General features: G+C 42.3%; 1 protein-coding gene across 2 annotated transcripts; it reads left to right on the top strand.

The window, feature by feature from the left end:
* The first annotated feature begins 9,545 nt into the window (after positions 1–9,545).
* Positions 9,546–13,809, top strand: LOC121767160. 2 transcript variants are annotated; one of them, XM_042163367.1, is made up of 7 exons: positions 9,552–9,735; positions 10,475–10,751; positions 10,898–10,953; positions 11,066–11,144; positions 11,231–11,369; positions 12,155–12,268; positions 13,200–13,809. In XM_042163367.1, exons 2-7 carry the CDS (start codon positions 10,582–10,584, stop codon positions 13,389–13,391), a joined length of 750 nt encoding a protein of 249 aa, XP_042019301.1. In that variant the 5' UTR covers positions 9,552–9,735; positions 10,475–10,581; the 3' UTR covers positions 13,392–13,809. The 2 variants fall into 2 exon arrangements, with proteins under 2 accessions (XP_042019302.1, XP_042019301.1); XM_042163368.1 differs by lacking the exons at positions 10,898–10,953; positions 11,066–11,144 and having other exon boundaries at positions 9,546–9,735.
* Positions 13,810–14,072: the final 263 nt, after the last annotated feature.

Below are 14,072 nucleotides of genomic sequence, written 5' to 3'. Positions count from 1 at the left end.
TAGAGGTGAATTCTCTTCTTGATTTTCTGGCCTTGCTTTTTTCCTATATTTTTTGTGGCCCCTCTGTTGACTTTTTCCTTTTTCCATTTTCAGAGGAACAGTATGCTCTCCAAGCTCGTCGCCGTTGAACTCTCCAAAGCGTCCAACGATTATGCTGAGATGCAGAGGAAGTTGAATGCTGCTCGTCACCAGGCCGAACAGGCTCGGGCAGACTTTGAGAAGGCAAGGGCCGCTAGGATCTCGGCTCAGGATGAAGCTCAGCGTGCCAAAAACCAGCTCATCATCCAGAGAGAGCAATCTAAACAGAGGGAGGCTGCCGCCGTGGTTGCTCAGGGGGAGGCTCTCCGTGTTTTCGCGGAGAAACTCTTTTTGAGCAATCAATTTTCGGCCTTTATCGGTGATCTGCTGAAATTGATGACCGATAACGCTAAGCAGGGACCCGAAGTCGTCCTGCCGCTGTATGGCCGAGAGATTGCAGCTCGTCTCCAGAGTCTGCCGCTCCTTGAGGAGCTTGCTTCTTCCTCGGTCCTGCTCTCTGCTGAAAGAGTCCGTAACTGCCGCGCTGACCGGGACGAGAACATGGAGGCCATCTTTGCCTCCTTGGGACCTGTTTCACCCGCTCCAATCTTTAACGAAGAGGGTGGGCAGGAAAACGAGGCCGGCAAGGAGACCGAGCAGACGGATCAGCAGGCCGGCGACGGGCATGCCGAGCAGGAGGTGCAGCAGATCGGCGATGGGGGCACCGAGCAGGCTGGAGGGAGTAGGGAGGCCGAGGCTGAAGCCGAAGTAGACAATGAGAAGGAGGCTGAAACCCACAGAGGAGCCGGAGACGAAACTGGCGGAGTATGATTTCGTCTCCCTTCTCTTAGTTTAGTTTCTTTCTCTCCTTGTAAAATGGCCTTGAAGCCCTCCTTGTGTAAAAAATTTTCTTGTGAATGAAAAAATTCTTCTTTCTACACTCGTGTCTTCTTTATAGCCTTTCGTAATCTCTTTTACTCCTGTTGTGGTTTACTGCCTGCTCGGTAAACTGAAATGCCGAACTGACATAGCTGCTTTGTATTCTTAACTCTAAGGAGCTGGAGGTACTTCACTGGAAGCGGCTATACTCTTCGGCTTTAAACGAAGCTGAGAAAAAAGCCATAGATGACCAGGTGAAGTATGACGAACTCTTGGCTCGGTTAGTGGAGCTGGAGTCCAACAATAAGGACTTAAAGTCCATAAAGAAAGATCTGGATGCCGAGCTGAACACTGTCATCGCTGAGAGGACTGCATATGAGGATTTCATCTGCGGGCGCGGGGGAATGACCATATCTGAAGTTCAGAATCAAGTTGATGAACTGTGGGAGGAGCTTCATGTACTCCGGAAGAACAATGCGCTGGAGAGCTCGGCTTGCCAACAAGTTGTGAAGTCATTGCGGCGCTTGGCTTCTCGGTACGACATCATTCTTTCCCGGCGTCCCTCAATCGAGAGATTCCTTAGGCGTTCCCCGCCAACAGATGCTCACACTCCAACTCAAACCTCTAATCCACTTGCTCAAGATTCTACTCCAAACCAACAACGGACTCAGGATGAACCGGAAACGTCAAGACGAGAACGTACTCCAAGTCAGCAACGGACTCCGGAGCAACCGGAAATGTCAAGACGAGAACGCCCTGAAGTTCGTAGAGGAGTTGTGATTATGAGTGAGCAAGATCAGCGGATGCTTCGTGAAGAGACTCTTCGCCGCCGAGGTGCTAGAACTTCCCGAACTCAGGGAAGGGGCGGTAGGTCGATCAGAGCATCTCGTCGACCTACTTATTCTTCAACTGTTCGGAACACCCGAACTCAGCATCATGAGGATTTTTTGGATAGGTGGCTCAACTTTAGCAACCGGGGACAGTAGAATAGTCCTTTGTAATGGTGTAACGCCTTCTCGTAGGGGAGCGAAATTGTATGCCGAACAAGACTTAATAAATGAAATTTTTTCATTTCGCTTCTATCACTGCGTATTTACAGTTCAGCGATTTTTTATTTCATTTATTGTACTCGTCCGCGGTCTTATGAAGAAAACTCTTCTTTGGCCGGACTCGTCCTCAGTCTTATGAAGAAAACTCTTCTTTGACCGGACTCGTCTTCGGTCTTATGAAGTAAATTCTTCTTTGACCGGACTCGTCCTTGGTCTTATGAAGTAAACTCTTCTTTGACCGGACTCGTCCTCGGTCTTATGAAGAAAACTCTTCTTTGACCGGACTTGTCCTCCGTCTTATGAAGAAAACTCTTCTTTGACCGGACTCGTCTTCGGTCTTATGAAGAAAACTCTTCTTTGACCGGACTTAGTTTGTGTCCTTATTTGGCGAGTTTTATCGCTTGGATTGGACTTTCCCTTTGTGTCCTAATTTGGCGAGTTTTATCGCTTGGATCGGACTTTCCTTTTGTGTCCTAATTTGGCGAGTTTTATCGCTTGGATTGGACTTTCCCTTTGTGTCCTAATTTGGCGAGTTTTATCGCTTGGATTGGACTTTCCTTTTGTGTCCTAATTTGGCGAGTTTTATCGCTTGGATTGGACTTTCCCTGGTTGACCGAAGTGGTTTTCGGCTTATTGCAGTCCGTTTCAGACGAACTGCTTGTTTCTTAAGCTGAATTGTGGTCTTGTATCTTCCTTAGAAGCTTGGACTCACAATTGTCTTTAATACATGATCTAAAAAGGGGATCAGCCTTTAAAGATCAATATACCTCAGTAATATTTATAAGAGACAAAACGCACATAGAGACTAAACGCACATAAAGACAAATAAAAAAGACGAAAAAGATTTTAAACTTTTATAAAACGACCAGCATAAAGGACAAATAGAAACATGAAAGCACATATCCCTAGGACCGAACTAGATACAAGACTGACCGGACCTTGTCTCTTACAAATGGAACTTCTTGAGGTTGGAAATATGCCATGTTCGGGGTACTTGTTCTCCTGACATGTGAGTCAATTTATAAGACCCTTTTCCCAGGACTTCTGACACCCGATACGGACCTTCCCATGTGGGTTCAAGTTTGCCCAGCTTTTCTGCTCGGCTTACTTCATTGTTTCTCAATACGAGATCTCCCACTTGAAACTGCAGCTTTTTCACCCTTTGGTTATAATACCGGGTTACTTGCTCCTTGTACTTGGCTGCTTTTATGCAGGCCAGTTCTCTTCTTTCTTCGGCAAGATCTAGTTCGGCTCTCAGTCCGTCATCATTCAGTTCTGTTGAGAAATTGAGTGTTCGGGGGCTGGGTATGCCGATCTCAACCGGAATTACGGCTTCAGTGCCGTACACTAGACTGTACGGAGTTTCTCCGTTGGAGGTTTTTGGTGTAGTTCGGTAAGACCATAGGACTTGAGGAAGATTTTCTACCCATTGTCCTTTGGCTTGTTCTAACCGAGCTTTTAATCCTTTCACCAAAATACGGTTTGTTACTTCCGTTTGTCCGTTTGCTTGTGGGTGAGAGACCGAAGTGAACCGCTGTTGAATATTCAACTCTTGGCACCAATTCTTGAATGTCTTGTCGGTGAACTGAGTCCCATTATCCGAAATGAGGATATGGGGTATGCCAAATCGGCAAACTATGTTCTTCCAAACAAAATCCAATGCCTTCGAGCTCGTTATCGTAGCTAATGGTTCAGCCTCCACCCACTTTGTGAAGTAGTCCACGGCAGCGATCAAGAATTTCATTTGCCGAGGAGCTTGTGGTAGTGGTCCTACTATGTCTATGCCCCATTGCATAAAAGGCCAAGGGCTTTGCATAGCACATAGATCGGTCTGCGGCATCCTTGGGATATTTGCATGGATTTGGCACTTCGTACATTTCTTAACGAGCTGTACTGCTTCTTGTACCATAGTTGGCCAATAATATCCCCATCTCAGAACTTTTTTAGCTAAAGCTCTAGCTCCGATGTGGCTGCCGCACGATCCTTCATGAACTTCTCTAAGGATGTAGTCCGTCTCTTCTGGTCCTACACATCGCAATAACGGTTGAAGGTAGGACTTTCTATATAGGACTCCTTCATGAAGTTCATACCGAAGTGCTCGGCATGTGATTTTCCGAGCTTCTCTCTTATCCTCGGGCAGTTGTCCTTGATCTAGATACTTTGATATTGGCGTCATCCAGTTCGGCGAGCTGGTTACTGAAAGTACCTCAGCATCATCAATGCTTCTGTGCGGTAATTCCTCCACTTTTGAGCTCGGATATGAGGCCAACTTGCTTAAAGTATCTGCTCGGCCATTTTCCGCTCTGGGAATGCGGATTATCCGAAAATAAGAGAAACTTCGGCTAATGCTTTGCGCTTTGTCCAAGTATTTTTTCATCCTTTCATCTCGGGCTTCACTTGTACCCAACATGTGATTCACTATGACTTGTGAATCACAATGGATTTTGAGAGATTTGATAAATAGACTTTGCGCTAACCGAAGTCCGGCAAGAAGGGCTTCGTATTCGGCTTCGTTATTAGTGGTTGGGAATAAGAACCGAAGTGAATAAGTTACCTCTTGTCCGTCGGGAGCGATAAGTAGAATACCAGCTCCACTCCCCGTCTTATTCGAAGCTCCATCTACGAATCCAATCCAACAGTCCGGCGGCTCTACTTCGGGTTCCTGGGGCTGTGTTGGTTCATCATTGGTAGGGCTTTTCTGTTCGGCAATAATAGGGATTGCTTGATCGAACTTTGCCTCTGCCAGAAAATCTGCCAAGGCTTGTCCCTTGATGGCTTTCCGAGGTAGATATTCTATTGAATGTTCTCCCAACTCTATGGCCCACTTGGCAATTCTGCCTGATGCTTCAGGCTTAGTCAAAACTTGCCGAAGTGGAAGATCGGTTAAGACGCATACCTTGTGAGCATAGAAATATGGCCGCAGTCTCCTTGCTGCATTTACTAATGCCAGAGCAATTTTTTCCAGAGGTTGATACCTTGTTTCGGGACCTCTTAATGCTCGGCTTGTAAAGTAGATAGGACGCTGTTTTAGGCCTTCTTCTCGTACAAGTACCGCGCTAATGGTTTGATCTGATGCCGCTAAATATAAGAATATCACTTCGGCATCTGTTGGAGCAGAGAGAATAGGGAGTTCGGCTAAATAACTTTTGAGTTCGTCAAAAGCCTTTTTCTGTTCGGCTCCCCACTCAAACTTTGGTGCCTTCTTCAAAACATTGAAGAACGGCAGTTGCTTTTCGGCTGCTTGGGAAAGGAATCTATTCAGTGCGGCTAGACATCCAGTTAGCCTTTGCACATCATGTATGGACTTCGGCATTGCCATGTTCTGAACAACTTGAACCTTTAGGGGATTTGCCTTGAGTCCGTCCTTTGAAACCCAACAACCCAGAAACTTTCCCGAATCTACCAAAAAGGTACATTTTTGGGGATTGAGTTTGAGGTTGGCTTTTTTGAGCACGTCGAGAGTTGATTTGAGATTGTCTTCGTAATCCGAAGTGCTTCTACTTTTAACAACTATGTCGTCAACATAGACTTCAACCTCTTTTCCGATCAGGTGCCGAAATAGCTTGTCTACCATCCTTTGATATGTGGCTCCGGCATTCTTTAAACCGAATGGCATCTTTTTATAAGCAAAAATGCCGAAGTCAGTAATGAAAGCCGTTTTTGAAGCATCATTCTCATCCATTAAAACTTGGTGGTATCCTTTATACAAATCGAGAAAACAGAAAATTTCGAAGCCTATCAAAGCTTCTACTTTTTTATCTATGTTCGGAAGGGGGTAGCAATCTTTAGGACAGTGCTTATTTAGATCGGTAAAATCTATGCACATCCGCCATCCTCCTCCTTTTTTCTTGATCATCACAGGATTGGCCACCCAAGAAGGATATTTTACTTCGAATAATACATCCGCTTTCAGTAATTGGCGGACTTCGTCATGGATGACTTGATTTCTTTCTGCCGCAAAGAGTCTTTGCTTCTGTTTTATAGGCCGGACTGAAGGATCAATATTTAACCGATGTGTAATTACCTCGGAAGACACTCCGGTCATGTCCAACGGAGACCACGCAAAGACATCTTTGTACTCTTTGAGGAGCTGGATGGTCTTTTCCCGGAGCAGAGGTGTTCCCGCGAAACCGATCTTGACCGTTCTGGATGGATCATCTTCGTATAACTGAACTGTCATCGAGTTCGGCTCCGGTGTGACTTCGGTCATTTCGCCTGCCTCTGACTCCGACTGCTGTGATGCTATGCTTGATGGTGCCGATCTGATTGCTCGGCACTTTTAAGCGCAATCTGCAAACATTCTTTTGCTCTCTTTTGATCACCTCGGATGACTGCAATCCCTCCTTTAGTGGGGATCTTGATTGTGAGGTGATAAGTAGAGCAAATGGCCCGAACTGTGTTGAGCCAGTCTCTTCCCAGGATGATGTTATACGGGGACCGAGCTTTTACCACAAAAAACTCGATCATCGTACTGGAGCTAGTAGGCGCTCTTCCCACCGTAATCGGAAGGCTGATAGTACCTTCAGGGCGGGTGTCTTCCTGGGCGAAACTTTTCAGAGGAAGTGGGGCCGGACTGAGCCGAGCTGGATCCACTTCCAGTTTATCAAAACATTCTTTAAAAAGAATGCTAACCGACGCTCCCGTATCCACAAACACTCTGTGGATCAGTTTGTTTGCCACTCCGGCTTGAATGACAATCGCGTCTTGATGAGGAGAAATGGCCGGGACGGGATCTGCATCTGAAAACGTGATTACTTCCTCCTTCTTCAGCCTTTTATGCATAGGCTCCTCTCGATTGACGCCTCTGCGTTCTGCTTTTAGAGACGACTTAGTCTTCCCGGCTGGGAGAGCGTCAATAGTCTGGATTACTCCGTCATATTGCGGCTCGTCATCGTCTTCGGGATCCTGTTGCCTTTTAGGATCCTGAGGAGCGCAGTTCGCACCTCTCTGTTTCTTATTCTTCTTCGGCAGCTTGCTTTGGTATTTTTTTAACGTCCCTGCTTTCACAAGAACATCAATACCTGCTGCCAAATTTCGGCACTCCTCGGTATCGTGACCGTGGTCTTGATGGTAGGAGCAGTACGTATCCTGACTTCGGCGCGTGGCTGATTTCGTCATCCGCTTTGGTTTTTCGAACATATCAGAATGCAGTTCGAAAATTTCCGCTCTCGACTTGTTCAATGGTACGAACTGAGCGGGCGGTTTCTCAAGATCGAGACGTGGTCCCAATCTGCCTTGTACTGGTGCCCTTTGAATTCTTTCAAAAGGAGTTCGGCGAGGAAGCCCCTGATCGCTATGATCGGGCTTCTTTTTGTCTCCTCTGGATGAGCTGTCTAATGACCGTTTTCGACGGTCTGCCTCATCGGCACGAGAAAACTGGTCCGCAATGTCCCACATCTCTTGAGCTGTTTGCGGACTGCACTCAACGAGCTTTCTGTAGAGAGCTCCGGGCAGAATTCCATTTTGGAATGCCGAAATGACAAGTAGATCATTGAGATCATCTACTTGTAGGCATTCCTTGTGGAATCTCGTCATGAAGTCGCTAATTTTTTCATCGCGACCTTGACGTATAGAAAGCAGCTGAGCCGAAGTGATTCGGGCTTCCGCTTTCTGGAAGAATCTCCTGTGAAAAGCATCCATTAGATCTCTGTAAGATCTAATGCTCCCTTGAGGGAGGCTGTCAAACCACCTTCTTGCGTTCCCGATAAGCAGCTCGGGAAACAGCTTACACATGTGAACCTCATTGAGACCTTGGTTCGCCATATTATACTGATAGCGTCCCAGGAAATCATGAGGATCCACTAACCCGTCATAAGTCATTGACGGAGTTCGGTAATTCTGTGGCAATGGAGTTCGGGTGATATCATCCGAAAATGGAGTCTTCAGCGCTCCATACATGGCGAATCCGACATCTCTTCGGTATGGTGGAGATGGAGTTCTCCTGTGATTTCGGTACCGAGGAGGAGAAGGAACATGTCGGTGGTGAGGATTCTTTCTCCTGGAAGATACGACACTACTGCGGTAGTGACTTTCATGTCTGGAGGGGGAAGGAGAATCCGCCGTTTGCTTCTCCGGCTTCTGGCTCTTTTGCAGGAATGTTAAGAACTCATCCTGCTTCTCAGCCAAGAACGACTTGACAGCCTCATTCAAAGCGAGCTGCTGGGGAGGCTCGGTGCGATGACTTTTGGAGTGGTTTGTTCTTTCACCGTGAGAACTGGAGGCAGATTTCTCCCGAGGCTGTTTTCCGGGTCTACGGGCTGGACTAGCTTCCTCACGTTCATCACGGACGGAAGTATGGGTATTATGTGATCTGGTATGCATTTTTTGGTGGAAGAGGATCAAAAACTCGCTTTTATCACAGTTTTGGTTCTCTGTTTCCCACAGACGGCGCCAGTGATGATGTGGCGAATTTTTGATGGGAATAAATGCAAGTAATAAACGATCACAACACGGAAAATTACGTGGTTCGATTTACTGAGGTAAATCTACGTCCACGGGAAGAAGAGAGGGCAAATTTGTATTCCTTGGTCTCGTTTACAGATTACAACACTGATTTGCTATAAGATTCAGGATCTAGAGAGCTTAACCCCTGTCTATCTGATCTAGGTTCTATTTATACATTGAACTAAGATCGTGGTTTGCAGCACCACTCACTAGATCGTGGATGGTTGATAACTGCTTAACACCACTAAATAGATCGTGGGTGTAATGGAGGTCGTGGAGATCCTGCATGGGTCCACTATCTCCTTGTTCGGTCGAACACTGAGACCGAACTGCTGAACTTTGCCGATCAGCTTTTGCCGATCTGAGAGTTGAGCTCGATTGGTCGGCTTTTACCGAGCTATGGGCTGTGACCGAACTCTTTGGTTGTGCCGATCTGAGAGTTGAGCTCGATTGGTCGGCTTTTACCGAGCTATAGGCTGTGACCGAACTCTTTGGTTGTGCCGAACTGATACTCTTTCTTGGGTTTTGGGCTGATGGGCCGTCACTGCTATTGGGCTCGCAATTATTGTTTAGTTGTTTAGTTCGTATCCCATCACGAGTAGTGCGGGACGGAGGGAGTACTAGTATAAAATACTCCATATAAAATATTAATTTAAAATTAATCAGTTGAATCAAAACATATTATATGGTCCGATATTAGCCCGACGTTACATAGACTTGTCAGAGTATGACATCTGCTTAATTTTGCCGACAAAAGGCAGATTGACAATTGGGGAAATTACACAATTCATCCAATCTCATTAACTATTTTTTATGTTCATTGAAAAATTAGAAAATATCATAAGTTGAAGATTTTAGCTTACTCTTTTTAATTACTGAAACTTTCATTTCAAGTATGTATATTTTTAAATTTTTAATGAACTCTATACTTTCAGATTATTTGCAATTTATAAGAAAGAATTTTAAATAATAAGAGCCAGAAATAATGAAATTGAAAGGGATGGGACAAGTAAGTGGTGTGAGAAATCAACTGAGGTACACCTAAAAAAATATTAGTTGTTGATGCCTTTCTAAAAATATCAATAAATATACTTCTCCATATTATTGTTACAGTAATAATTCTAATTTCTGATTTATGGATTCCAATAACGCTTTACCATGATCATTATTCATTTTAGGAAATAAGTGAGGAGAAAAATATTCAGAAATTTTCTCTGTCTCCTTAAGTCCAAATCGATTGGACCATAGTTGTTCCCAAATTAGAATTTCTTCAATCAAGCCCATATAATTAACAATAAATCCCTATTTTCTGCCAAAGTGTTTCCACCAAAGTTCAATTCCCGCGGTATTTCTCTCTTTCCATCTACTCTCTATGACGGTTTTTTTCGTTGTTGATAACTAGCCGCTTTACAATTTCCTGTTCAGTTAAGTTTGTTAATATCAAGATTTTTATGCTGCTGATGGAAAGCTTAAGGATGCTAATTTACGATGATTTGTGTCTAAACTTCTTAGCTAGATTACTGTCGTCATATTAATTTCTATGCAATATGCTTTTTTGATGAATTTGAAACCGGCAGTTTTTTCGCTTTTTTTGTGAGTTGTTGTTGTTGCTGTGATCTGTTTAATGAACTTGGTTGCTAAAGAGAGAAATCAGTTCATTGAATCTTGAAATGAGACTGAATCTATTTGCATAATTGAACTTCCGTCACCTGTACTGATGTTTTCTGATTGTGTTATTAGGAAATTCACTGAGAGATAAGTGTTTCCTCACCTCTCTTTTTTAAATCGTAACCTATAAAAGGTGTTAACCGAAGCAGGATACGAGCAAACGATAAGATTTCCTTCCTTTTTAAGTTATATCTGCATAGCAAGACCTTCCCCTTGTCTATGTTTCTCCTGGCTATCCACTTATTAACATGCTGTAAAACTAAATCTGCTTATGGGCTTAAATTTTTAACTATACAAATTAAAGTTTCAGCCTATTGTTCTGCTTGCATCAATCTTTCCCTTTTAATATATTGGTTTGTTTTGGTAGAATTTTTTATACATTGACTAAAGTTTTAGTGTGCTTGAACAAACTGTAGTGGAAAGCATTGTTGAATCCCCCCCCCCTACTCCATACTGAGGTCTATATGTCATCTTTGGCAATCAGCCAATCCTGGTTGACTGATTGCCAAATTTTTCATATAAGATGACTCCCGAGGGTGCACTGAAGCCCAGTAAGGCCTTGAATGGATTACACGGGGTTCACTTATTGCCCCACTCACCATTTACAGTTCAGGAGATAAAGCAACATGAAGAGTTGAATCGGTCAGCTTGTGGAACTTCCAGCCTTAGACGCAGCCAACAGCCAGTACCTCTGTGAGTCTAGATTCATACTATTTGACATTATTGTTGGCCTTTTTCCTTCTCATCGTTGTATATGTAAACTTCTATGAGTAAATAAGTAGTACTATTTCTTTATAGTAATTTATTCTGCTGCTAACATTAGGTACATTATTTATCAGGAAACTTTGGCAGGAAAGACCAGCTTTCCTAAGGCCCATCCATTGCTGTACTAATGGTATTTTAGGCACAAAATGATATTTTGTAGTATAATTGAAGTTTTACCAACTTACTTTCATTTTCCTTTTGGCCTTCAGTTTCTGAATTAACCAGTTTTTTGCTCCTTTTAGTTGATAGAAGCTTTGCTGAAAGAGTTGTTAATGTGCTCACTTCACTTCCATTTATTGCCCTTGGGATTCAGGCCCCAAGGTGATAATGTCATATCATCACAGATAATTGGCAGATAGTTAAAGATTGATGTGATAATCGTGTAACGTTTTTTTCGGCTGGTGCAGGAGAAATCATAATTGTACAATATACGCGAATTCTCTAATTGGAGTAGGAGTTGCATCAAGTTTGTATCATGTTTCAAGAGGGACATGGAGGAAGTATCTTAGATGGGCTGACCGCACGATGATTGCCACATCAACATTGGTGAGTAAATAGTAATGAGTATAAATGTTTAGTCCTGTGGGTTTACATTTCTCTCAATTTATTTGAGTTACAGCCCTAATTTCTGTCTACTTTCCGCCAAATAAGAAGTTATGTAGTCGGGTGTAAAAATTGTCAGGAACTAAGGATGAATGAATATTTTAAAGTCGATACAGAGTTTTTTTCAGTCAATAAAATTCGATTGTAGTATGTTAAGTCAACACAATTTTGTGTTCAAGAAAATTAATTTGATACCAAAAGTTGACTAGTCCATAATATGAACCACTACTTGTGAGAATGGTTAACCATAGAACACATTCCATTACCTATAGTTTTCTAGTAAGGAAGGTGAGTCTTTTTAGTTTAATTACTTTATAGTGACTTATACCATCTACTATATTGTGGTGTTTCATGCTCTCTCGCTTCTGCACTGTTGCAATATCAAGCCAGGAAAAAGTTTACTGAGTGCCCATACTTTAGGCTTTAGCTTTAAATTCTTTCAGCAGAAAAATAATCAACATGATTGTCAAAACTAGTTTCTGGATATGAAAACCAGTCAAGAATCCATAACTAAAGAATGGTAAACTTCACATGTAAAAGATAGTATAAACGAACGCCTAGAACAGAAACTAATTTAAGTTTTACCTCGGAACTTCCTGATCACGTGCAAAGACAAATCTGTGCACAAATAAAAGGGTATCTTTCATAACTTCTTTTAATGTTGCACTCTCTGTCACGCTGTTTATTTTCTTAGCTTACCCTCTTAAAGCGCACATAATTCCTAGCAGTGTTTAACAAGAGCACTTAGGAATGACAACTCAAAGTTGTTGATGGCCACATCTGCCCTGGTTCTACCGATACAGCCTCTGATGGTGACAACAGTTCACACAGGATTGATGGAGGTAACTTGCATCTTTATATACTGGTATTTAGTCAATGGAGATTGTAGATGTTTCTCATATTACAGTATTGTCTGCACTTGTGACCTATTTATTCTCTAGCTTCATATAATTTTCAGGGGAAAGAAAAATATTTTAGTTACAGAGGCAAAAGAACACCCAGTGATTATAGTAACAGAGATTATAAAGGAAAATATTAGTTCAAATAGGAAATTTAACATGGACCTTTTGTATGTTGCTCAGATTTTTGCTATTAATTATTATCAGTCACTAATAACTTATGCCTCAATAAAAATTGCCTCAAACACACATAATTTTGATGATTATAAGGTGTAACTTCAAATCTTGTTGCTCTCTCCCTCTCTGTGAAATTAGAGTGGCATGGTAATATATCTTGGCCAGCTTATCGCTAGCCCATTGATTGGCAAACGGTCTTGAGTTTGGGGGTTTTCTTGTTTGTGCCTGAGGTTAAGAGAGATAAGAGCAGCATGTAATAAATACAGCAAGATATTCCACTTTTCTATAGGTATATTACTTCTTTAACTTAAGACTCATTGGGCAATCTTAACAGCATAGTTGAAGGTATTCGAAGTTAATTTTGCTAACTTTATTGAAGACAATTAATGAGTCCACATTCTATACTTAGATTGAAGCTTTTGGATTCAGGGGCATAATCTTGAGAACCTAAGAATCTAAGATATAACAGTTAAAGATAGGCTCCATCACAAATGCATGACCTACCTCTCTTTCATCATCGAATTATCATGTTTCCAACTGCATCATGGATTACGTCATAAGGATATCTATGTTAATGACCATTTGAACTTGTAAGCTTGTTCTAAAAAAATCTGAACTGTATATCTCTGAGCCGCAGTGAAATTTGGGTCGCAATAGCAAAGTCTTTGACAGGTATGACATCGGCTTATTTGTTTAGGTTGCATTTGCGAAGCGAGCTGTTGAAGATCCAGACCTCAGGATGGCGCATAATGTGCATAAAATGTCATCAATAATAGGTGGTGCTCTTTTCATTTGTGAAGACTATTTTCCTGAGACCCTATATCTGCATGCTGCTTGGCATCTTGCTGCTGCCGTTGGAGTTGGCACTTGCAACAAACTCTTGGAGTAAGCATGCCTCTCCTTATTCATCCACAAAATTTGCTGAAAAATCATTATCTACATGCATCTTGGAAGCCTTAGGATTTCTGTATACTAGAAGCACACTTCCACTCATATAATACGAGTATCTGTCTCATTATTGACTGTATAATCTGTATCATCAAGTAGTACTACACAATGGAGGCATTGCTGCGTTTAGATGAAGTGAGCAGTTTTGGAAGGTGAAAACTAAATGAAAATCAATTATTTATTGAATGACATTGTTATGTGGGCTCTATTGTTGATGTTTATTGTGCTGTAATTAATACAATATCTTCCCGCTATGTAATATACATGTGGCATTGATTGTGTATGTACTTGAATCTTGTCAATGACATGTGGTCAAGAATCAACATCTAAATGTTACTACATTTTATTTTATTCTCTCATCCCTGAAGCTCCAGATGAAACACAATGTGTAGGCAAAATTTTGAATGCATTCTGATGTATGGTGCATCTATCTCAGTTGGAGTTTATCATGACTAGAATTTAATTAGGAAAAGATGTATCGTAGTATCCCTCATATATTTGTATATGTGACCATCAATCAGTCAGTACTGACAAATAATTCAGTTGACAGATATTGATGCTATATATTTGAACTTGGGAGGATATAATAAATAGGTCTGCTTTTAAATCTCATCAGTATTTT

Source organism: Salvia splendens, chromosome 15, assembly GCF_004379255.2.
Source record: "Salvia splendens isolate huo1 chromosome 15, SspV2, whole genome shotgun sequence".
Lineage (NCBI taxonomy): Eukaryota > Viridiplantae > Streptophyta > Magnoliopsida > Lamiales > Lamiaceae > Salvia > Salvia splendens.
The sequence above is the reverse complement of the archived record's forward strand: the minus strand, read 5'-3'. Positions and strand labels throughout refer to the sequence as shown.

Coding starts and splice junctions, on each gene's coding strand:
- LOC121767160 (XM_042163367.1), top strand. CDS start 10,582: ATGACTCCCGAGGGTGCACTGAAGCCCAGTAAGGCCTTGAATGGATTA. Junction 11,145..11,230: donor CTTGGGATTCAGGCCCCAAG/GTGATAATGTCA, acceptor CGGCTGGTGCAG/GAGAAATCATAATTGTACAA. Junction 12,269..13,199: donor TTCACACAGGATTGATGGAG/GTAACTTGCATC, acceptor TTATTTGTTTAG/GTTGCATTTGCGAAGCGAGC.